Below are 26,484 nucleotides of genomic sequence, written 5' to 3'. Positions count from 1 at the left end.
CAGAAACATCATTTTTGGGGTTGCTTTTTCATAAGTAGTTTTCAAATTAATGAGTTCCTTAAATTATTTTTTCAGCTGAATTATTATTATTATTTACAATTCAACATTATGCTGCTATATAATTTTCATGAAATCAACCTTATTGCATTTTGTTTTCATTTAATGTCATGAGTTGAGGTAAGGACTGTGTTTTAAAGGACAATCTCTGGTAGCATTTAGTATAAAAAATAAAAAATACAGTAACATGCAAAGTTCAAGGCTTTTCTACAAAGAAGTAACAATAATGCAGAAATAAAGTTTGATCTTTGTATCAATGGACTAATCATCCAGGGATTCTACCATCCATGGCTTGAAAATGTTTTTATTTTAAATAAAAAAGCAAACTTTTTTTCATTTTATATACAGGATTCCATTGTACTATGCCATTGCATTTAAAGGGACTTGAGCACCCATATACTTTGTTATTGATAGAGGGTGCTGGGACCGAACTCCAGCAAATGCCAAGGACCCACTGTTAATTGTGAGAAAATAACATTAATATAGCAGAATATGTGACAAACATCCATTTTACTTTACCTCTTAATAAGCATCTGTAAAGTGTCAGCCAGGCCTTCCATCAGGGTAATAACTTCAGAATAGGTCAAATCCGCACAAGGGTTGCCATTGATAGATACAACCTCATCCCCTTCACATAACCCAGCATTGGATGCTTTGCTTTTGTTACGAATCTAAAACAACAACAATACAATTGAGTCCATTCTGGGGAAAAAGTACAAAAGTTAAAATCTCTGAAACAATGTTTCTAATCATACCAAATAATAATAATAATAATAATAATAATAATAATAATAATAATAATAATGGTAAAGGTTTCCCCTGACGTTAAGTCCAGTCGTGACCGACTCTGGGGTTTGGTGCTCATCTCCATTTCTAAGCCGAAGAGCCGGCGTTGTCCATAGACACCTCCAAGGTCATGTGGCCAGCATGATTGCATGGAGCACCATTGCCTTCCTGCCGGAGCGATACCTATTGATCTACTCACATTTGCATATTTTCGAACTGCTAGATTGGCAGGAGCTGGGGCTAACAGTGGGTGCTCATTCCGCTCCTGGGATTGGAACCTGGCACCTTTTGGTCCGCAAGTTCAGCAGCTCAGCACTTTAACACACTGTGCCACCAGGGGCCCCAATAATAATAATAATAATAATAATAATAATAATAATAATAATAATAATAATAATTTATTTATTTATACTCCACCACCATCTCCCACAGAGACTCGAGATAATTTACAAAATGGCACACAAAGATGCCATACATAAAATACATAAAATACATCAACATGAAAACAATAATAACATTACATAAACCAGGTATATAAATTGGATAAAACAACCTCTATTAAAATAGAATCAGTTAAAAGATCCATGTAATTAATATAACAGCCCAAATAAGCAAATACGTTGTTAACTTTCATTTTTATGAGAGCTAAAAGATTTTAATGTTTTGGAAACCATTGAGGATATGATGGATGCTATGAACTAGGGGTGGATGAGATTCTGTTGACTGATTCACCAGAAACCGACATGGAAGGACCCTTTTGGAGCCTTCCCGGATTGAAAAATTGACGGTCTAATCTGTTGGCTAAAAATTTGGGAAAGTTTTGTTGATTTGGACTTACTTTTCAAATTAGTATTCTGACTGTTTGTTTTGCAAGCACCAGCAGCAACCTCTCTGTAGCAGTGGGGGATTGTGATGGGGCTGAGTGGAGAATGCAGCCACACTTGCTGCATCACATTTCCCAGCCAATAAGGTCCTGGTTCTGTCCATTCTCCTCCCCTCTTGTGGCGTGCACTGGTTTGGACTTCAAATCTCAGAAACCCTTCTTGTATTTTTTTTAAATGTTATTTGTAAAAACTTTAAAAAATTCCCCAAAATTAGTAGATTAGTGAAATGGTTTGAAACTTGGCAGGTTTGCGGTTGTAAATCTGTCCTATACAGGCCGGGCTGTGGTGCAGGCTGGTTAGCAGCCAGCTGCAACAAATCACTCTGACCAAGAGGTCATGAGTTTGAGGCCTGCCCGTGCCCACGTTTGTCTCTGTCTCTGTTCTATGTTATGGCATTGAATGTTTACCTTATATGTGTAATGTGATCCACCCTGAGTCCCCTTCGGGGTGAGAAGGGCGGAATATAAATACTGCAAATAAATAAATAAATAAATAAATAAATAAAATACATCTGGCAAGTTTGATCATGATAGCTATAAAAGTCTATACGTTGTATAAATAACTTTTCTTTCATACATCTTTTAGGTTCCCACAAACTTTGGGAGCCCAAGTCTGCTTTTGTAGATATTATTGTGGAAGATTTAACTTGTCTTCAATGTTAAAGTAATATTCAGTTGCCAGTCCAGTTGGCTTCTTATGTGGACTGGGCTGCTGACATCATGTTGTCTTTTGCCCCAGGCAGAAAAATGTCTCGGGGCAGCCCTGGCTTTGACTGAAGCAGCTGATAGAAATGACAGACAGATTCAGTTGTAATGTACTTATGAGCCAAATCATATAGAGACATACCAAACCCTGCCCAGAAGTGTCAGAATGTATTTTGACACTTGGTGTGCCACCCCTCCCCAAAGGGGTTTTCCAGTTCTTAAGTTAATCTTTAAAAACTCAGCACATGCTCTTGTTCAACTGAATGTTTGTTTTCTAATATTGTGAATACATGGATTCCATTTAAATGCTCAATTGAGTCCCGATTTTGTGAGAAAAGCAGGATGATAATAACAATAATAGTAGATTTTTGACCTAAAGAAGCATTTGTTCAGTTCTCTTGGGAAAGAGTTGGCACATGGCTTAGTGATATCGCACTGGAAATCAGAGTGCTGTCCAAAAGTGATTTGGAAGAATGTCCTCCCTCTCTCCCTCCCTCCCTTTTTCTTTATTTGCTTTCTCCACCATCTTTTAGAAATACTCATATGAACAAATGTCTCCTTGGGGTGAGAAAAAGCAGGGTATAAATAAACATAATAAATAATAAAATGTTTTGGCTAAAAACTGATTTAATAAGAGGAATGTGGACATAAATAGTTTAATTTCTCCAGCCCATGCCTTGCATATACTTCTTAAGGCACACAAATTGTTCCTTCACTTTTTCTTCTAACAGGCCTTGAAGACGACCATGGGAAATTTCTTGGCCAAAATTCATAGGGCAGATTTGTGGTATAAAACACTTTCACTCCTCTGCAGGAGTCTACCGGATACCATGCAGCTGTGGACAAGTATACATAGGGACCACCAAACGCAGCACCCAAACAAGAGTCAAAGAACATGAAAGACACTGCAGACTAATTCAACCAGAGAAATCAACCATAGCAGAGCACTTGATGAACCAGCCTGGACACAGTATATTATTTGAGAACACAGAAATGCTGGACCATTCCAACAACTATCATGTCAGACTACACAGAGAAGCCATTGAAATCCACAAGCATGTGGACAACTTCAACAGAAAGGAAGAAACCATGAAAATGAACAAAATCTGGCTACCAGTATTACAAAACTCTAAAATCAAAACAGTAGATGGGAACCAACACTCTGAGGGCAGAGGACAGAGGATGCCCCCAGGTAAGAGACAAAAACTTTTCCAATGCTAATTAGGGTGATTAACTGAAACATTAATGCTGGCTTCCCAGTGACAAAGGACTCTTGCCACACCCTGGACTCTACACAGATATATATTCTTTCCTTTCCTTACTTAGTTTATCCATACCTCACAACCTCTGAGGATGCCTGCCATAGATGTGGGCGAAACGTCAGGAGAGAATACTTCTGGAACATGGCCACACAGCCCAAAAGACATACAACAACCCCACTTTCACAAATACGTCCTAAGACTCAGGGTGAATCTACACTGTAGAATTAATTCAGTTTGACACCACAATTAATTACCATATCTCAATCCTACGGAATCCTGGGATTTGTAGTTTTTGAAGGACTTTAGCCTTCTCTGCCAAAGGGTGTCACCAGACTCTCATGATTGCACAACACTGAGTCACAGAAGTTAAAGGGATGTCAAACTGCATTAATTCTACAGTGTATATTCACTTTCAGTCTCTCTTTCACATCAGAATATTTGGACTGACTGGGACATTCACTTTGAATCTTTCCAGGATGACAGCTCTTAGCAATAGAAATCCAAGAGCATTATACAACTATTCTGTATTGAGGCCCTTTCCATATTTTTTAAAAAGGCTGAGAGATCCAGTCAGATTTTCACCTAGAAGGAAATGAACTCCCTGGTAAAATGAGGCAGGGCAACTGAACAATAAGTCTCGTTTGGAACCATAGCTTCCAACATTTGGTCAACCAATGGAGCAGAATGAGATCAAAGAATTATGTGGTGGTAGAATAGCTCAGATGGGCTATAAGGGAGAGAAACATGCAAGCAGTGCCAACCAAATAAAAATCCCCCAATGAAATCTTCACCCAAGCTTCAAGATTTAGCATTGCAATAACTTAAAACATTAACTGAGAAATACAGTTGAGGCATAAGTAAATGAATGGGATTGAAATTACCACTAGAATAAAACAATTTTCTAGATGGAAACAATTTTCACTATCTCGCTATCTGCAATGCTTAAAATTCAAGGAAATCTTCATTTTGGGAGAAAAAAATTCTCCTTTGCGGTCAATGCTCTCGAATCCTCACCCCAATCCTGGAACTGATAGAATTGCTTTTTAGGCTGTACAAGATGAGGCTGTATTTGTAAAATTACTTTTATATCTAAAGCTCACTGTGTCCAAAGTAATCCATAACACCAGGGACAAAATACATTCTGAAATGTTAATTCTTAAGTGGTGCTGTACATAAGTGTATGTAATTAATATGCATTTTCATTCTGCTGCCTGCATAAAGTAGGCTTTGGTTCTTTATCAAATTAATGCAAAATTCAAGAGAGTTCTGAGATGACCAAAAAATGTATTCTTCCGAATGTGACACCTTCTGTCCCCCTGAGATTCACCACTCATGCTGCCTGAGTCATACTGAGCTGCATTAAAAATAACTTTAAAACCCAGACTCTTGACTCACAGAGAACTCAGCTGTTATCGAAGATGTAAGGAGGCCTGGGTCTTTAGTCTGCTTAGAGAGAAAAGAAAGTCCCTCTCAATACATTTCCCTTTTAAGGGAACTCACTGGCGATTTCAAAAACAAACAAGCATTCTGCGTTTGGGAAAGACACACATTCAGACTGCAAGGGCAGATAAGAACCCAAATGTGGGAAATCTTGACTGTCTTAATAGGATCACTTCCAAACCAGAACAGAGTCCTTTCCTTTAAATGTGTCATGTCTTTTCCTTCATTTTATCATTAAAACAAGATTTAAAAGGGATTTCAGTTATATAAGGGATTTCAGTTCCAGTTTAATAAAAGCAGGGGGAAAATATTGACATTTCATAGAATCATAGATTTGCAAAAGACCTCATGGGCCATCCAGTCCAACCCCCTGCCAAGAAGCAGGAAAATTGCATTCAAAGCACCCCCAACAGATGACCATCCAGCCTTTGCTTAAAAGCCTCCAAAGGAGGAGCCTCCACTATACTCTGAGGCAGAGAGTTCCACTGCTGAACAGCTCTCACAGTGAGGAAGTTTTTCCTGATATTCAGGTGGAATCTCCTTTCTTGTAGTTTGAAGATGCTGTTTTGTGTCCTAGCCTCCAGGGCAGCAGAAAACAAGCTTGCTCCCTCCTCCCCATGACTTCCCTTCATGTATTTATACATGGCCATCATGTCTCCTCTCAGCCTTCTCTTCTGGAGGTTAAACATGCCTAGCTCTTTAATCCACTCCTCATAGGGCTTGTTCTCCAGACCTTTGATCATTTTAGTTGCCCTCCTCTGGACACCTTCCAGCTTGTTAATATCTCCCTTCAGTTGCAGTGCCCAGAATTGGACACAGTGTGATTCCAGGCGTAGTCTGACCAATGCAGAATAGAAGGGTAGCATGACTTTCCTGGATTTAGACACTATACTCCTATTTATGTAAGTTAAAATTCCATTGGCTTTTTAAGCTGCTGTACAACATTGCTGGCTCATGTTTAACTTGTTGTCCGTGACAACTCCAAGATCTTTTTCACATGTACTGCTGTCGAGCCAGGCATCCCCCATTCTCTATCACTGAAATGGTTCATAAATATATTGAAATAAAGGTGAAATTTTAAAAAGTACAGCTATATAAATATAATTATAAACTAGTTTTCTGGAATTTTCTTCCCAGATTCCATGATCTGAAGCTGCAATCAAACCAGCTCCAAAGTAGTGGATTCAAAAGATGGAGGAAGCAGTCCTCCTATTGATTTTCAAGGGTGAAATGTATCCCTTGTGTTTTTAGTCCAAACACAAATGTTCCACGAATTAAAACAAGTTTACATTCCCTGGATTATCTCAAATTGCATGGCTAGAAGAAAGAGGTCTGGGAAGGGTATCTATGACCGAAGTCACGTAAAGCACTAGAGGCCATAAATAGACTCTTACATTGTTGGAACTGGCAGCTAATCCTTGCAGGCACAAGCAAGATGATGAATTGCTGGTGTTTTATGAGTTCCAGGGCTAACATAAGATCCTTACATTCTTTTACAGTTCACACAGTCTATAAAATAATATAATATTCTGAAATAAGCAGTGTCATTACCCCGGCAGATACATAACAACTAGATTAGGTTAGCCAACATATGAGCAGATAAGGACATCTTCGCAAATGAGAAACAGATAAAAAGGGAGTGTTAGAAGAGTCCAGAAAAGTAATTTTTCAATTAAAATTACCGGCATTTCCTGCCAAGATTATCACTTTCCTCATTGTTAGGTGGATTATGGAATTTATAGTTCAAAACGTAACTTTTATAAGATCTTTCCAGAAATGCATGCAGAGATCTAAAATGAAAAGGGATTATCTCATAATAGATTTTGGGTGGGATTGGTGCTGAGATGTGTTTATAACTGGCTTAATTAACAGAAAGACACACTTCAGGTTGGTGGCATATACAATTCCTAGACACTCATTTGTTTTCCTTTAATGTTGCTGCCCTTTTAAGAGACTGTAAAAGGCACAATTGCCATAAAGGCAACCATCAATAAGTAATCCTTGGCATAGCTGTGGACCATTCATCTGTGCTGTTTAAAATACTAGGCACTCATTTGGAAAATACCAAAGTGCTCCCTGCCCCCTACATAGCCTTTTTTGTTCCTTGTAGAAATGATAAACATTTACAAATATGGAGTGGTATGCTGTGTGTCTCTTCTCCTTGGAGAAATATGTAAACATCTATGCTCTCTTGGGAACATCCCTTAAGTCTTTGGGAAATTCTTTTAACAATTGGAATTCAATTCCCTTTGTCTTTGTTCACAATAGCTAAGACTCTTCTATTGGGTTATTTACAGTGTCCTTTGCTGCTAATTTTTGGTAGCATTTGAGTAGTCTGAGTCCTTAAGTCAGTGGTTCCCAACCTTTGGGCTTCCAGGTGTTTTGGACTTTAACTCCCAGAAATTCCAGCCAGCGTACCAGCTGTTAGGAACTATGGGAGCTGAAGTCCAAAACACTTGGAGGCCCAAAGGTTGGGAACCACTGCTTTAAGTTAACATAACAATTGCCAGGGGAGGAGGAGGATAATGAAACATGATTTATGGTTTGTGATAAATGGAGACATCTAGCATGTGAAGGGGGAATGTAAGAGTTTGCAATCTTGATGTGACTCAGTCTATAGATGACCCACTTATCGAAGGCTGGTTTGAATTTCACAGACTAAACAAAACTCCACATTGACGTCCTGTTAACCCACTATACTAGCCACACTGTGTTTAGTAATTAGCACCTAAAACATTTTAAACGTGACCATTAAATACATTTTTGCCAATGATTTAAAAAGATTGTCAGCTTTTAAATAAATCCATTATGGTTTTCAATTATCAGTTTCTCCACTCTTGAAAAACCTTTTGCTGAATATGTCTAGACAGCAGCTGCCTGTTGGAACATTCAGAAGTCTCCCTTCCCTTTCCCCTAGAGCAGAGGGCACAGCCAGTGCAGAAAGATGCGTCCCGTAATATACACACAGTGTGCCTCCTCACACAAGCCCAGTAGTGTGCCACCTGCTGCTTAGAACTATATAGAGGGAGGGAACAGAATCTGAATACTTCCTACCCAGCCCTTCCTACACTCTTTACAAAGACTTATTCTCCCTGAACTTGAACCCTCTGCTGATTTTGACACTATACAGATTACATATCATAAGATACATACTGATAGACATCTTTATACATATATACAGACACAGAGATATGAAAAAAACCCAATAATAAATAGGGGAGGTGCGTGTATTACAAAACCCATTACAGGAGTGAAATAAGAAAAGACAGGGCCTTCTCAGTAGTGGTTCCCCGGCTGTGGAATGCCCTCCCCAGTAGTGTTCGACAAACCCCGACTCTCCTAGGTTTTAGGGAAGCAGTGAAGATGTGGCTATGTGTTCAAGCGTTCGAGGAGTAAATATCTGAGGTGATATGGCTTGAATCAAGGCGTACGTGAAAGGTGCCAGTGGACAAATCTAACTACATATGCATTTTAAAATTTTACAATTCATGTTTTAATAGAGTTTAATAGACTTTTTAATTGATGTGGTATTGTTGTAATGTTTATTGATTTTGTTATTGCTTTATTGAATGTGTTCTGGGCAATGTAAATTGCCGACTGTTGTAAGCCGCCCTGAGTCCCTATGGTGAGTGATGTAAATAAATAAATAAACTCAAAAAACGACTCCATGGCAATCCAAGGAACTTCTAAAGTCTGCTCTCTGGGATTATACTACTTGGAAGTACAGGTATATCCCCACTAACAAATCTAACACTGTGAAGCTTCTTTTTATAAAGTCCTTTTACGCTTATACAACCCCCTCCTTTTCCTTTTCTTTCTCTGTGTAACAAATAGAAGCATTATTTTTAGTAGCAGATGGCATTGGAAAGATGGTGACAGAAGATTGGAAAAACAGATTTTCGCTGTCAGGCTGTTTGATATAAAGCTTGAGCTGTAAAAGGCAATTCTCTTCTAATTTATCCTACAGAAACTGTGGCAGCTGACCTGCAAAAGACAAGGTAAACAGCAGCTGCCTGCAGAATCCCTTACAGAGCATGCACAAACAGCAAAACAGATAGAGGCCCCAGCTGTTGCCAAGCAGGCTTAAGGTGCAGGAGGGCAGTTTGAAAGACCCCATGAAGGAGCCAGATTTGCTGAGGCCAGCCGGTCTGCCAGCCCATGCATGTGAGGAGGCAGAGCAACATGTTGGAGGAGGCTGCTCTGTTCCCCTCTTTCAGTTTCATTCTGACAGTGTAAAACCCTATAGATCTATATGTTTCACCACCAAAATGGAGATTATATGAAAAGTGGAAGCTGGTGAAAAACAAAATCATTTTGTAAAAAGTTTTCCTTGGTTTCTAAAAAATGTTTTCAGTTATTGATACAAGGCTTACCTGATCTAGCTGTTTCATTTCACATTTGCATATTGTTAGTTTGAATAAAAAGTTGACAGAATTGTGTTGAAATGCTATTCAATCTATTCTTGTTCTGTCCATGTTATATTTGCTTCTGGTACCAAATGTTCCATTAAAGGGATTGTACTTGGAACACATGTGGTTCCTTAATTAAGATATTTCTGTACTTCGTTAACTGAAGTATAGTTGTTCTCGCTGTGTGCACATTTCTTTGGAAGTCAAAACTCTATTTATAAATGCTGAAATTTGTAAGTTACTGAATATTTGGAGTTTTGGGATCTGAAGGAAAATTATCATGAGAGGATTTTGAAAATTTGGGAATCAATGACCTCTATTTTCACCCTTCCCCTGGGACATGATGTACTTTGATTCAGTCAGCAAAATGTCCTACGCTAGTCATACTACTAGAAATAGTTTGGTCTTAGGAAACCCAATGGACTGTCCTCTCTCACATGACCTGATCGCTGCATCTATAGCAAAGCTTTTGTTGCATTTTGCCATCCTCTAGGACTCTACTGCTTTTTTCCCATTGCAGTAGCCAGGTTATGGAATCCTTACCTCCCATAGAAGTTTGATTGACTTCCTGTCTCAAAAGATATATACAAGTATATACAAATTAATAAAAGCCTTTTAATCTAGCAAGCTGTATAGATCTCTCAATAAGGATATAAAGGAATTGCATAGATTGCTGTATAATTAAATATAAGATAAGGCTTAAAGGACATCTTGGATCAAAGGAACCCTTTACCGCTTTCAAAAAAAAAAAGATCCTCAAATTGAGCAAAGCCTAATGCTAGATGTCACTGAGCAGTGCTCCAAAGAACTAGGACTGTCAGCATGAATGTTTGCTACCTTCCTTTCAGATCTCACTTCTTCGTGGAAGGAAGTCTAAGCAGGACCTTTCTGGATGATTTCCCAAGATTTATGGATTCCTATTACTCGACAAATAGTCACAACAAGGTTTGAAGCAACAGAAAACAACTCTGTAGGCTGGGGACAGTGTATGCCATTGAAATACAATACTGTGATATTTAGGCCAAAATCTTATTGCAGCATCATGCTAACATAAAAATAGTTGTGGAAGTAGTCACAATTTCCCAGCAATTGCATAAGCATGGTCTCTATGCTGCCAGGCTTCTCTCACATTTGACTTTGAGAGATACACCATTGTGTAACACTTGAACTCAAGACCATGGCATGTCCATTGACATTACAAGTCTATCCTTTTCCAAATTACTAAAGTTCATATTTTCAATCAAAGTAGAATAATGATTTTATAATCCAAACCAGGATATTTAGTAAAAAAATAGAGCTTTTGGGTGGGTTTTTAATTAATATAATACCGGCTAAGTATTGCAAAGCAAACTATCAGCATGCTATTTGACATTGATGTTGGCAGCAGCAATCTACTCTTAGTGCTGAATAGGTTTTTGGAAGAATCTTTTCAAATAAAAACATCTGAATTGCAACACCTGACTATATATCAGTATAATTCTACATTTGATTTACTTGCTCAAAAATGAGTTTATAAAAGAACTTGTTTAATTCTACCGATATTTGCAGTTTTCATTTATTGCACCTGAACCATGAAATTAAATTGTAACTCTTATAACTGATTGTTCCTCATACTGGAGTCTACTTTTATGAAGATGCCCATATAGAAAGCATACAAAAATAATCTTAGGTAATCTGTAGGATCTCTTAATAGTTTTAACATGCTAAAAGGCAAAGTACAGTATGTATAATTATCACCCACAGTACAGTAATTATATGTATGGAATTGTAATATTGAAAAGTGCTTATGGCCTCATTCACTCTTGATATAAAACAAAACAAAAAGGAGGGAGACTGCAAATATTTAGTTTAGATATGGTTGACACAAAACCATCTCCCATGAAGGTCATGTCTATGCTTACAGAGCCAGGAAAAGGTGATCCATACATTACACTAGGGTGAAATGTACCAAAATATTATCACAAAATTTGACATAGTGTTAGAACCAACAGGACTGGAGTAATAGGGAGATAGGTCATCTGCTTTTAGCAATGCAGGCAGTTGCTGAGTTACAAACATCCAACTTACAAATGGCTCATAGTTAAGAACCGGGGGGGGGGGACAACAGGAATGGGGGGGGGGTCACAGTAGCACAGTGGTTTAAAGCCTCTAGCTGCAGGAAAGGCTGTAGACCAGAAGGTCAACATTTCAAGCCATGAGTTGGGGTGAGCACTCGACTGTAAGTCCTAGCTCTCTACTTACCTAGCAATTTGAAAGCATGCAATGCGATAGGTACTGCCTTTTGGCAGAAAGGTAATAGGGCGCCCCATGCAAGACATGCAGACATGCTGGCAAAGGATTGGAGAAGACTATGGCCAGGAGGATCCTTTGGCATGGAAAAATGGAACAACAGCACCTCCCCATGGCCGGAAGTTGAGAATAACCTCCAGACGACGGAAATGCATAAAAAGGGGAAGACCTTTACCTATCTGTGTATTGTATGTTATTGTTCATGTTAAAAGGCATTTAATGCTTGCTTTATCTGTACTGTAACCTGCTCTGAGTCCCTCTGGGGAGATAAAGCGGAATGTAAATAAAATATTATTAAGTGAGAGAAATCTACCCATAGGAAAGGAAATTCTCTCTGGGAAGAGTTATCATGTGGAAAAGGTGTCTCTGCCAAAGCTTTATCATCAAAATCTAATTATTGGATGGACAGTAAAAGGGAAAATCTTCTGAACAGGGGCACAGACAACAAAACAACCACCACAGGAACGTTAACCCTTTTCTGTGCTAGGAAACACACACACACACTCTCTCTCTCTCTCTCACACACACACACACACACATATGTGGAGTTACACTTTAAAAAGTACCTGTTTTGAATTACATAAAAATGCAACCTAAGAACAAACTTACAGGACCTAACTTGCTCATAACTTAGGGACTGCCTATAGTGGTAAGGCTCAGGTTGTTAGTTCACATACTGAGCACCATGACCCATAGAATACAATTAAGCTTAGCTTCAGAGTAAATGTGCTTAGAAGCACATCACACACAACTTTGTTCAAGACAAATGTATCTTACCATTAAGAGAATAGCTAAAGAAACTGACTGTTAGGATAATTACACAAGAAACAAGGTAGTGTTGTCCTTAGTACATTTTCTTTGGCTGATTCTCTCAGAACCCACACCCAAAGAGTCTTTGGGATCCTTTCTAGAAAAAAACCCCAGACCCCAGATAGTGATATCATTGGGAGGTTCATCTCTGACCCACAATGGAGGAGCATGTAGATGACAACATGAACCAAGAATATTCATACAGATTCATTATGCAATGATCTTTTTATGAACTACTTTATTTTTAAACATTACATGGAGACAAGGTCCAGAAATCAGCTTCAAAACAGAATTTCAAGGGTCAGCATAAGATTTACATATTTGGGTTGAGGCTATTTTATATTCCAGTTCCAGAATCTTACTCACAGTCCTTCCATAGAGCAACCCTACATGATTCATCCTTGATTATTTACATTTTATTTCAGCACCCCAACATGATGATAATGAAGAGGCTCTTCCATTTTTCTTGTTAAACTAGTAAGAAACAAAAAAATCTGCTGATTGTCTGCAAGCTAGTCAGGTATCTACTAGTAGATCCCAGTGTGTCTATTTTTGTCGTAAAGAGATTGTATGTGCTCATGTTCTTCACCTTTGTCATGTTCCAGAATAAACCTGTCTCACGTCCTTCTATATATTGCATATGAGATCTACTGCATAATCTCACCCCACCCTGCAATGTCCCCAAGTCCTTAACATGATATCAGAAGAGCTTGTTCAAATATAGGGCAGAAGGAATGCCACCTTTTGTGGTCCATGGCTCCAGTTTGTTGCACGCACACACACACACATTCAAGGAGAAGATGTAAGAAACCATCCCATCAGGGTCCTCTCTTGATAACTTCCATCCAAATAACTAGTTGACTTCAGTGGAAGGAAAGCTTGCTTGGGTTTCAAAAGCAGTACCCAAATGGGTGATCATTATCCTCTTGCTAATGAATGCCTTTCCTCTCCATCTCTGGCAGAGGCCCAAGGTGAGCAACTGAAGGAGGGATGAGGTCATGAGCTTCAAAATGTTAATCTGGTAAGCTAACGACACAGCACATTTTCAAACAGTGAGCCTTGTGCATCACACTAGAGCTCCATGTTCTGCGAGAGGATATTGTGCCAGTCTCCATTTCTATCAGCAGAGCGTCAGCCCCTATTTTGTCCACTCACAAATGATCTTGTTTTATTGACCTGGTCGTTAACACTTCCTCTGCTAATACCTCCTACAGTCTGGAGCGTGTGTGATTGGGCAAAGAAGAGAGGAAAGAGGGAAACGATATCTTGCTATGGTACTATGAGCAGATCTTCTCTGCGTGTATTTAAGTCTTTCTGGCCCCAGACCTCATATCTGGCTCAGCTGTTGTTTTTAATTCTTCATTAATTCCTGTTTTTTTTTTTCAACGAACTCAACAATACACTTTTCAGCTACTGTCTCTCTGCTTTTCACATAAATATTAGTATTCACTAATACTAATATTAAAGATGGGAATAATGGAAAACACAGTATTACTCTTGTATCCAGGAGGAGATATGTTCCTGAAGGAAACAAAAAAAATGTGGGTAATGACAAACCCTATTGAAATGAATTTCTGCCAGAAGTTACCATAGAGTTAGGCCGGAGAACCTAGAGAATTCCTGGAGAAGGTATCATGTGTGTAAATTTACTAGGTTCAGGAGGGCAACTCTCTTGTAAATTCCAGTGAAAGCTTACCACAGAATCACCTGCATTACCATGGAGGCGCAGTGGCCCAATGGGTTAAACTCTTGTGTCAGTTAGACTGCTGACCTGAAGGTTGGGTTGCTGACTTGAAGGTTTCCAGTTCAAATTCGCAAGATGGGGTGAGTTCCCATATGTCAGCTCTAACTTGCATGGACATGAGAGAAGCCTCCCAGCAGGCTGGTAACACATCAATGTCCCCTGGGCAATATCTCTGTAGACAGCCAATTCTCTCACACCAGAAGCAACTTGCAGTATGTTCCCAAGTCACTTCTGACATGATTAAAAAAACCTGCATTACCTAGAAAATTCTAAGAAATGACATATTTAATTGCATATAGAGATCAAACTACAGGTACCTTTATTCTGTGGGTACAGGCTAATATTGTAGTGTTAAATCTCATTTGCCAGAACTGAGACAAATTAAAGAATGGTTAATAGCAGTGAGGGGACAGCTTTGGCACTCAGGTTGTTTTGGACTACAATTATCATTCACTCAATGACCAATGGTTAGGGGCTGATAGAGTCGTAGGGCATAACATATGAATAGCAAAATATTCCCCACATGGGTATAGCATACCCACTAACAGTTTACAGATAAAAACCAGGACATGTGTGTCCAAGCAACATCAGAGTGTAGTCAAGATGCCAACAATTATTAATGAGGCAGAACATATAGGATAGAAGAGGCTGTCACACTTTTTCTGATTCTACTGAAAGGAGAGGCTATGGTTTAGATATCTCCTGTGCAAGGGAACCGAACTGCATGCTGGAGGGTTAGTTGTTGCATGAATATAGAGCTCATGCAAATGTGGCACTTGTTTCTACCTACCTATGGTTTTGTTTTCTCCCTATTGTGGTCACTTCAGATTTTATGGCAGCATGTTACAAGTTATGTTTGATCATAACTTTGATATAAACAAGATTCATAACAGCTATATTCTATTGCCTGTATCTGTTTCTTCCAATAGGTCTGGTTTATTGCTGTCCCTGTACTTGATGACATAAATAAACTATGAAGACATGCACCCTTTTGTTTAATAGGAATACCGATAGCTGCATGAAGAGAACCAGGTATATTTTGTGGGCAACTTTTTCACCTAGCAAGCAGTTATCACTGTCAGGAATATCACTGGGTGACATTGACATGTACACTCAAGGGTGGTATTTATTGCTGCATGTCTCATTGTTTGGGCAGTTTCCCAATAGACACCATAGAATCATAGAATCATAGAATAGTAGAGTTGGAAGAGACCTCATGGGCCATCCAGTCCAACCCCCTGCTAAGAAGCAGGAAATCGCATTCAAAGCACCCCCGACAGATGGCCATCCAGCCTCTGCTTAAAAGCCTCCAAAGAAGGAGCCTCCACCACGGCCCCGGGGAGAGAGTTTCACTGTCGAACAGCTCTCACAGTGAGGAAGTTCTTCCTGATGTTCAGGTGGAATCTCCTTTCCTGTAGTTTGAAGCCATTGTTCCGTGTCCTAGTCTGCAGGGCAGCAGAAAACAAGCTTGCTCCCTCCTCCCTATGACTTCCCTTCACATATTTGTACATGGCTATCATGTCTCCTCTCAGCCTTCTCTTCTGCAGGCTAAACATGCCCAGCTCTTTAAGCCGCTCCCCATAGGGCTTGTTCTCCAAACCCTTAATCATTTTAGTCGCCTCCTCTGGACGCTTTCCAGCTTGTCAACGTCTCCCTTCAACTGTGGTGCCCAAAATTGGACACAGTATTCCAGGTGTGGTCTGACCAAGGCAGAATAGAGGGGGAGCATAACTTCCCTGGATCTAGACGCTATTCCCCTATTGATGCAGGCCAGAATCCCATTGGCTTTTTTAGCAGCCGCATCACATTGTTGGCTCATGTTTAACTTGTTGTCCACAAGGACTCCAAGGTCTTTTTCGCACACACTGCTGTCAAGCCAGGCGTCCCCCATTCTGTATCTTTGATTTCCATTTTTTCTGCCGAAGTGAAGTATCTTGCATTTGTCCCTGTTGAACTTCATTTTGTTAGTTTTGGCCCATTTCTCTAGTCTGTCAAGATCGTTTTGAATTCTGCTCCTGTCTTCTGGAGTGTTAGCTATCCCTCCCAGTTTTGTGTCGTCTGCAAACTTGATGATCGTGCCTTCTAACCCTTCGTCTAAGTCGTTAATAAAGATGTTGAACAGAACCGGGCCCAGGACGGAGCCCTGCGGCACTCCACTTGTCACTTCTTTCCATGATGAAGACGACGCATTGGTGAGCACCCTTTGGGTTCGTTCGCTTAGCCAATTACAGATCCACCTAACCGTAGTTTTGTCTAGCCCACATTTTACTAGTTTGTTTGCCAGAAGGTCGTGGGGGACTTTGTCGAAGGCCTTACTGAAATCCAGGTACGCTACATCCACAGCATTCCCTGTATCGACCCAACTTGTAACTCTATCGAAAAAAGAGATCAGATTAGTCTGGCATGACTTGTTTTTGGTAAATCCGTGTTGACTATTAGCAATGACCGCATTTGTTTCTAAGTGTTTGCAGACCACTTCCTTAATGATCTTTTCCAGAATTTTGCCTGGTATTGATGTGAGGCTGACCAGACGGTAATTGTTTGGGTCGTTCTTTTTTCCCTTCTTGAAGATAGGGACCACATTCGCCCTCCTCCAATCTGCTGGGACTTCTCCCGTTCTCCAAGAACTCTCGAAGATAATTGCCAGTGGTTCTGAAATAACTTCCACTAATTCCTTCAGTACTCTTGGATGTAGCTGATCTGGCCCTGGGGACTTGAATTTGTTTAGAGTGGCCAGGTGTTCCTGGACAACATGTTTCCCTATTTGGGGTTGGATTTCCCCCAATCCTTCGCCCATTGCATGTTGCTGAGGTTGAAGATGGCTTTCTTTTTGTGAGAAGACCGAGGCAAAGAAGGCATTAAGTAGTTCTGCCTTTTCCCTGTCCCCTGTCGCCATCACCCCATCTTCTCCTTGCAATGGCCCTATCGCCTCCTTTTTCTTCCTTTTTCTACCAACGTAAGCAAAAAAGCCTTTTTTGTTGTTTTTTATGTCCCTGGCAAGCCTGAGCTCATTTTGTGCTTTAGCCTTGCGAACCTTTTCCCTACAGGTGTTGGCTATACGTTTGAATTCTTCTTTGGTGATTTCTCCCCTTTTCCACTTCTTGTGCATGTCACTTTTGAGCTTTAGCTCAGTTAGAAGTTCTTTGGACATCCATTCTGGCTTCTTTGCACTTGTCTTATTTTTCTTCTTTGTTGGCACTGTTTGCATTTGCGCCTTGAGTATTTCACTTTTGAAAAACTCCCATCCATCCTTAACCAGAAGCAATAAAATATACAGAAGGGCAATTTTCACCAGCAGTTTAAACTAAGGGAACTTCAGCTAACAAAGAGTGATCTGAAATAATACTTCTGCCCATCATCTTTCAGATAGCCTGTTTGGGAGTGTCTGTTTGGGGGCTGAGTAGGGAATAGCTTAAGAAGAGATAATTTTGTTATAACTCCTTAGACTGGAGTGCATCTGCACTGTAGAATTAATGCAGTTCGACACCACTTGAAGGGTTATAAAGTTGGCAGAAAGTCCAGGATGGTAATAATTCAGGAAGTATTTAGAATACCGCACACTGTTGCCCATTTCATTCATGGTGGACTCACATAATCATTCTGTTGAGTAGAAACTATTGGATACTAGCCATGCACATCCAGCCTCATATATGAAATTTAGCTTAAAAATGTGAAAAAATGAAACAAGTGTTTGCAAAAATGCTTTCTTGTATGGGTGATGCACTAGAAGATATGTTGCCTTCTTTTGCTCCATGCTCCAAGCAGCCCTGAGGGAAAAGGCTATTGACATGCTGTTCTATAACTCCAGCTAGAGATTGCTACTTAAAACTCATATTATAGTGTATGGTATTTTTTTGGTTGCCTTTATCTTACCTTGTTCCTTCATGTATGTTATCTCCTTGCCTATTTTTCCCATTAACTTTCTTTGAACTTCTTATGTCATCAACGTACTGGGACTGACTTGTGTTGACCACAAAAAGAAAACTAGCATGCCAACATTTTAAAGTGGGGTGCTCTTATAGCTATTAAACTATTACTACTTTCCCATAGGTCAAAGGAATTTGGATTCCCCTTTCTTCCTTTCTCTACTACAGAGGTGTTAATACAGCATGTGTGAAAGCCAGCCTAGCAAATCACAGGTAGATTTTTTTTCTAAGTCAGCATTTTATCCGTAAAGCTGACACTTAACATCTTGGTTCATTTGGCATGCAACTGGATCCCAGATATATTTATGTTTAGGCATAAAATATGCTTACATGTCCATTAAAATCAATTTCTGTTTTCCTCACTGATCTGGATTATACCTGAAGAAATGATTTAAGCTTCCAATAGTGTAATTTGAGCAGCAGCAAATCAAGGACATTCCCCGTCTGATTAAACCTAACAGAAATGACTCTACTTCCTAGGGCTTATTTTGCAGAGCTTAATGGACCAGTTCATGGATTTCACACTGTTGCAAAACAATTAAAGGAGTACTGGACATGTTTCCCTAGATGTCTACTTGAAATATAACAGTTTCCATATTGTCTGGCACCTCAAAGGGAATGCTATTTTTAGAGGGGCATCCATTTGGCCAGCTATATAAGGCTGTGCTGGAGACATTGCTGCTTTTATATAATACATCAAAATGACATTTATTCCAAGAAGGAGAAAATAACAGAATTTATTCTCAGGGACATGAATATAGATTAGGAAAAATGTCACTAATACAAATGGAAAATCAATAGAAATGGGATTTTAGAACTGCTAGTTGTAGTTTTTGTGTGCCTTCAAGTCATTTGACTCATGGTGACCCTAAAGCATGGTTTACTTGGCAAGATTTGTTAGAATGGGTTTGCCTTTGCTTTCCTCTCAGGCTAAGACAGTGTGACTTATTCAGGGTCACACAGTAGATTTGCATGGATGAGAGGGGAGTCAAAACTAGATCTACAGAGGCCCAATCCCATGCTCAAATCACTATACCAGACTTGCTCTCTAGTGAATATCCTTTTCTCTATTTTCTGTCAAGGCATGTCTTTGACAACAAGCATTTTTGTCACAGTTATTAAATGAACACCTATAGATTTACTTCCTTTTCATAAACATGGGACATACATACATTGACTGACCCAAACTGAATATTTCTAATACAAATATTTCACCCAGATGAATATTGTATTTTCTATAGGTAAGAATTTGCAGCAATTGATCAAACTTGCTTGATCTAAACAGATATTCCTGTATCTGATACAATCTTACATATAATCAAATCAAGATTACTTTATCAATATTTGAATGCTCCTTGGTTATGAGGCAAAGAAAGAAATAAGAGCTTCAGCAAACTACTCCTGCAGTGTCTGCTTCCAAAACTAGTCCACAGTTTTTATGATTTTTTTTACCTTTTATGAAGAGTGTGAAAATGTTTACTCTTCTCTAGACCTTTGACACCTCACCTGCTTTCTACCTCATCAACAGATCCCCAGAAGAACTATCACCATCACACCTGGAACAGAGCTCTTCTCCCTATCCAACCCATTAAATCCCCAGGTAATTTCCTTCTTTTTTTACTTCTTCTTTTTAAAATATTTATTTCTTGATCATGTCAGAAGCAAACTGGGGATAAAGGTGCAATGTATTTAAAAACACAAACAAAGTTAAAAACTTGGCATTATACTAAATGTCATTTGATCAGTAGCTGGCCACTGGGAGTTTCTCTGGTGTTGCTATAAGAAGGTCCTCCATGGTGCATGTGGCAGGGCTCAGACTGCATTGTAATAAGTGATATGTGGTTTGCTCTTCCCCACACAATTTGTGGCCACATTTCTTGGCTCTGCATCTTGTGGTGCCAGAGTGCAGTCTGTGCCAGTGCCTTCCAAGTCGCCCAGTCTTCTGTATGTCCAGGGAGGAGTCTCTCATTCAGTATCAGCCATGGTTTGAGGTTCCAGGTTTTAGACTGCGACTTTTGGACTCTCGCTTGATGAGGTGTTCCTGCGAGTATCTCTGTAGATACTTTAAATCAGTGGTTCTCAAGCTGGGGTCCCCAGATGTTTTTGGCCTACAACCCCAGAAATCCCAACCAGTTTATCAGCTGTTAGTTGAAGGCCAAAAATATCAGGGGACCCCAGGTTGAGAACCACTGCTTTAAATAAAGAGACATTGAGTATTTTGGCATGTGAGAGTCTATCAAGGGTTCCTTGGATATCCGTCTTCATGCGTGTGAAGTAATAGTAATAGACCATTCTGTAGATCTGAGGTTATAACAATGATATGATGGGTTTACAGAACAAAATAATGGGTTGAGTTCATCATTGATACTGTTGTAAATGCATTTATCTTGGTGTAGGACAGTCATAACCTGACTTGTGGTTATAATTCAAGCCAGGCTTGCCATTAATCATATCTGGTTGGATATGTTTGAGACTGGAAAAAAAATATTATGCAGAAATGCAGAAGTCTAAAACCAGGATTTGAAAATGTCTCCTCACAAAATACCACCAGTGGCAAAAAAGCACAAAGTTTTTGTGTAATGGAACAGACTGTGAATAGCTTCCAGTTAATGTTTACTGGATTCCAGGAGGAGGGTGAGAGACAAGACCTTGTCATGATTTATATTCTAGTATCTTCAGGAAACCTTCAATGTTACACTGTGTGTCAAGACAAGGCAGGCCATGAAATGATGACAAAGCAGATAAGTTCACAGCACTATCCTTACTGAGGTCTTTAGCTCTGAGACTTCTTCAAAACAAGGCATTGCTGCCACCATGTGGCAAAAGTCAACAGCATCAGACTTCTAGACTTCTCCCAAAAGACTGTGTTGACAAATCTGGAATGTACAATATTTATGTGGACTGCAACTTCCAGAATTCCTCTTCCAATATGGCCAGTCCAAAAAAGGGCTTTCCCCAAACACTGATCATTGGGGACCATAGATGTGCCACCATTCATGCAATTAACAAGTTTCTGTTTTCTTTAGAAGTAAATGATGTAAGGGAACTTCATATCTTCCCAATTCATTTTAGTCCCTGCTTGGATCAAGACTTCCTGAATACTTTTCAAATTAGAAGGATCACTTATATTCATGCTAACTGAATCTTACCTTCCAAAGTAAACAACAGGTATGAAGAGCCTAATCCAGACTGGGGACAAAGAGGTATTTATTTAAAATATAATTCAAAGTTGTACTTGCACAAAAGCAGAATTGCTAACTGCATGAATGGCATCACTTTCTTATCTGTTTACAATATGTATAATCAGGAATGCTTTTTTAAAACCCCAAAATGAAGCATTTTCAATGTCATGAAGCCTGAATTATGGAAAACCGGCTGGCTACTAAAGGAGGGACCTTTAAGGGAGAATGCTGCATGTACCATTAAATTTGTTTTATCTGAATAGTGTTTAACATGATAATCTCTTTAGTAGTGTTTTCATTTTTCAAAGGGTTTGTATCTGACCGCATGAATTTTGTAGGGTTTTCTTATGCAAAATATACTCCGAGGTGGTTTTGCCATTTTCTTCCTCTGAAATACAGCACCTGGTATTTATTGGTGGTCTCCCATCCAAGTACCAAGCAAGGCTGACCCTAAGTAACTTCCAGTATCAGGATCTGGTGCCTAGGTTGCCTTGTATCATTTTTTCAATCTTTTTATGAACCACTTTTAGTCTCTGGGAGAAGAGCAAGATCACATTTCTAAAAAAGAAGAAAATAAGCACAGCCTTTTTTTCTTGCTGTGGATCTCATTTTGCTGGAAGCATTTTGATATGGACAGTTGGAATGTCCACGAATGAATGAACTGCTCACATGAATTCCTCCATTGTCAGACCCTGCCATTAAGTGCTGTATAATATCTACAATATGACCCATAAACAAAGAAGCATGTTCACGAAGTCATCTGGTTTTAACAATAATTTAACCAGACTCTTGATGATTGAATAGGCAGAGGTTAAATCAGCAGAACAAAAATTATCCTAAGTTATTGGAAACAGCTGCGGAGACTAACCCAAGAAACTGAATTTAATTATGAATCCAAATTGGTAACAATTTATAAATATGTGCACTATTATTTTCACTTTATAGGCAGCCATCTTAATATTTAAAAAAAACCTCAGAAAGCATACTATTTTGGAACAGCATTAGATGTCTATAGGCAGTGACCATATTTGTAGGGATAACATTTTTGGAATGCCAGTATCATGTGTATACTGAACGGTATGTTAATTCAAGCTCAGAAATGTTACCTTTTGATTAGAACTCTCTGTTCTTGTAGTCCCCCCCCCCCAACAAAGTGACATTTCTAAACTCTGATGCTAATTACTAGGCTTGAGCGATACATGAAAAAATTGATTCTAAACTCGTTTCAAAACTAGAGGGGGGCAGCGTTTCGTTTCTGAAGGTATTTCCGAATTTTGCCCCCCCAAAAAATTCGAAATTAACGAAAATTCGTTATTTTCAAAATTAATTCGTTAATGGCGGACGCGCATGCGCAATTCCCAAAAACAGCACAGAGGGAGAGGACTTTACAGGACTCTCCCACCCTCATTTTTTGAGTGATCTTCTTCAAACTTGGTACAGTGGTAGAACACATTTAACACTGATAGCTCACCAAAATTTGGAACGTTTCCCTTATCCTCTGATTTTTGGAGAATTTTCATAGCTTTTATAATAAACCATTTTTTAATAATTGCAGAAATCTGTTCCTGGTTTGAAAGTCTTATTTCCTGTTAAATTGGGTTGTCTTTACTGTGAAAGTCATTGTTCTACTTCAGAAACTTTGTTTTTGTGGCTGAAACTTTGTTAAATTGGTGTGTGTGTGATATATACTGTGTATATATATATATAGTCCCTGCATATGTGTGTGTGTGTGTGTGTGTGTGTGTGTATAGGTAAAGGTAAAGGTATCCCTTGACGTTAAGTTCAGTCATGTCTGACTCTGGGGGTTGGTGCTCATCTCCATTTCTAAGCCCAAGAGCCAGTGTTGTCCATAGACACCTCCAAGGTCATGTGGCCGGCATGACTACATGGAGTGCCATTACCTTCCCAGAAACACCCAGAAAATGGGAATTCCAGACAGGAAACAATCAGGGCCAGCTAATACCTCCCAACAAAGGATTCCCCCAGGTAGGAAGCAGCCAGGCTTTGAAGCTGCAAGGCTATTCAATGCTAATCAAGGTGACCAATTGCAACATTCACACTTGCCTCCCACAGACAAGAGTTCTTTCTCCCACCCTGGACCTTCCACAGATATATAAACCCCACTTGCCTAGCTTCGCACAGACGTCAAAACCTCTATGTCTGCCACAGATGTGGGTGAAACGTCAGGAGAGAATGCTTCTGGCACATGGCCATAGAGCCCGGAATACATACCACAACAGTGTGATCCCGGCCATGAAAGCTTTCGACAACACAACCACAGTATCCATTCAAGTTCATGTAGCGTGGTATGGAGAGACCTGTATTGGGGGGAGGGAGGGTGCGAATCTGGGCCCCTGGGAGTCGTAGTCCTCCCTCCCTCCCTCCCCGGGAGCAGCCAAGGACGGGCCTGGCTCACACCCCCTCGCATCCCGGGCCTCTTCCTCCTCACCGCCGGGCCCCTCTCTGTCTCTCTCGGTCTCTCCAGGCCTGAGCTGAGGCGAGGCGGCGGCGGCGGCCATTTTCCCCCTCCGTCTTCCTACTCCTCCTCGGCCTCCTTCCCCCTCGCCCCCTCCCATTGGCTGAGCCCGTGACGCCCCTTTTGCTGAGGGGCAAAAGGAAAGGGCCTGAATGGTGGGAGTTTGGGTGATTTGCAAAAGCTTTTTTTTCCTAACGAAAAAAACGAAGAAATAAGAAAAAACGGCCTCTCGCGATTCGAAACCGCGATATCCAGACGTGTGGACAATCAAGGCCGTATATTGCTTCAAAACAAACGAAAATAACGAATTAATAACGGGTAACGGGGAAATCGAATTATTTGAGCAAGCCTACTAATTACCCTAATCTTGTGAGCATTTTTCCACTCCTAGTAAAAGTTACTTGTAGGAATATGCACAACTGTTATGTGAACTCTACACTGTTTGAGTAGTTCTATAAAAAACATCAGTTCTTGCATGTTGGGTCATCTGGTAGAGAAGGTCTGGGGAACCTTTGGCCTACAGATGCATTAAACCAACTCACATAATCCCTTTTTATTGGCCACATTGGCTGGGATTTCGTGGAGTTGTAGTCCAAAACATCTGGGGACCCACAGGCTGAGAACCACTGGGGTAGAGCCATCAACATTAGAAAATGGCCACAGTAACATGAGAATTAACTTTGAACCTAACTGATCAGACATTGATGTGATTACATTTATTTTTAGTGAGTTGCTTAGCTAGAAATGTCTGAGGTCTTCTGCTTACCTATATAGTATGTATAACAACATTTAAATTTCTGACCATGGTGTATTTTTCTACTGATGTATTGGTTCAACTTCTTCATGTCCCCATGGGCTAGCCCAATTTGCTTTTGCCATTTGAATTAGTGCCCAAGTGTTGTCTTCTCCACAACCATAGTCAACTATTTAAAGACTCTCTGCATCATTTAGACCAGTGGTTCTCAACCTGGGCTCCCCAGATGTTTTTGGCCTGCAACTCCCAGAAATCACAGCCAGTTTATTAGCTGTTAGGATTTCTGGGAGTTGAAGGCCAAAAGCATCTGGGGATCCCAGGTTGAGAACTACTGATTTAGACATTCATTCCTACTTGCATTAAATTCATCTTATCAGCCAGTTCTATTTTGTGTTTTTTGCTCACAAGTTACTTCTGACCTATGGTGACACTAAAGTGAACCTAACATAGGGTTTTCTTAGAAATATTTATACAGGGGAGTTGACTTTGCCCTCTCTAATGTTGAAAAAGGTTGACTTGCCTTAGGTTTACAAGGCCAAGTAGGGATTTGAACCTCAATCTCCAAAGTCCTAGCCCAATGCTCAAACCATTACAGTGTACTAGCTCTCTGTAGTTAACTTATTCTTACATGGGCTCTCTTGCACAAACTATATATCTATATTTCAGTTCCTGTAATTTCCACCTCTGGTGACAACCTTGATATTGTGCAAATGTGCCCCATATTACAATGGCTACAACACCATTTGTTTGTGGCTAAATTTCACTGGAAATGAAAGACAGTGAGGCCAATCACATGTGTAGATTGTCAGTCAGCATGACCACTACTGATCTGCTGAGTGTATCTTTAAGGAATATTAATTGTCCATACCCATCCAGTTTTTGGCCTACTGCCTGCCAGTGTTTCTAATTAATGCTCATTTTCATGATGATGTGAACATCTCTTTCCTCAGAACTGGACTGCAGCCACTGACATAGGTCACTGGAAAGCTCCCAAGGATTTTGTTTTTAAATCATGTTCCCTGGCAAAACTCTGAGAGCCCTTTGATCAGTTTTTTTAAAAAAGTAAATTGGTGTAGCTTGCTATCTCTCCACTTTATAAAAATATGAGATTTACTTTTTCATGTCAGAAGGTAGAGTCCAAATTAACTTAACAATGAAGAATATCTCAGCGAGCTCTGGAATGGGTAAATGGTTGCTCTGGAAGCAATAGGCAGCTGAATGGAAACTGTTTGCGATTTTTCCAGCATACTTACGCACTGAGGCTGGATCTACACTGCACTATATCCCAGGATCTGATCCCAGGTTATCTGCTTATCCCAGATAATTGGCAGTGTAGACTCATATAATCCAGTTCAAAGCACATAATCTGGGATCAGATCCTGGGATATAGGGCAGTGTAGATTCAGCCTGATAAATATTGCATGGGCCACCATAAAGACAAAGGGAATAATATTTTATCCACAAACTGCAGTAGCTTGCTTTCCCCCACTTCCACACACACTATAGTCATTTCTCCATATCCATGGATTTTGCATCCAAAATTCAACCAAGCATGGCTCAAAGATTTCCTCTCCCTCAAAAAAATTTCCCAAAATACAATCTTGATGTAGTTATTTTTATATAAATGATGCCACGAGCATTCACAGACTTTGATAACTACATGGCGTCCTGGGAACAAACTGCAGCTCATACCAAAAACTCTATCATAATAAAAACATTGTATTTCATGATTGAGAAACCTGTCTCTTACTCCGATGCTGC

At 39.8% G+C, this 26,484-nt stretch overlaps 1 protein-coding gene across 1 annotated transcript in view; it reads right to left on the bottom strand.

The window, feature by feature from the left end:
• synpo2 (synaptopodin 2) overlaps positions 1 to 26,484 on the bottom strand; it is a 142,673-nt gene that overhangs the window by 45,834 nt on the left and 70,355 nt on the right. The window contains exon 2 of the mRNA XM_003221811.4: positions 577 to 728. Coding sequence (XP_003221859.3) covers positions 577 to 728 — 152 coding nt within the window. The remainder of the gene's footprint in view (positions 1 to 576; positions 729 to 26,484) is intronic.

The sequence above is a fragment of the Anolis carolinensis genome, chromosome 5, assembly GCF_035594765.1.
Source record: "Anolis carolinensis isolate JA03-04 chromosome 5, rAnoCar3.1.pri, whole genome shotgun sequence".
In the NCBI taxonomy this organism is placed as follows: domain Eukaryota; kingdom Metazoa; phylum Chordata; class Lepidosauria; order Squamata; family Dactyloidae; genus Anolis; species Anolis carolinensis.
The sequence above is the reverse complement of the archived record's forward strand: the minus strand, read 5'-3'. Positions and strand labels throughout refer to the sequence as shown.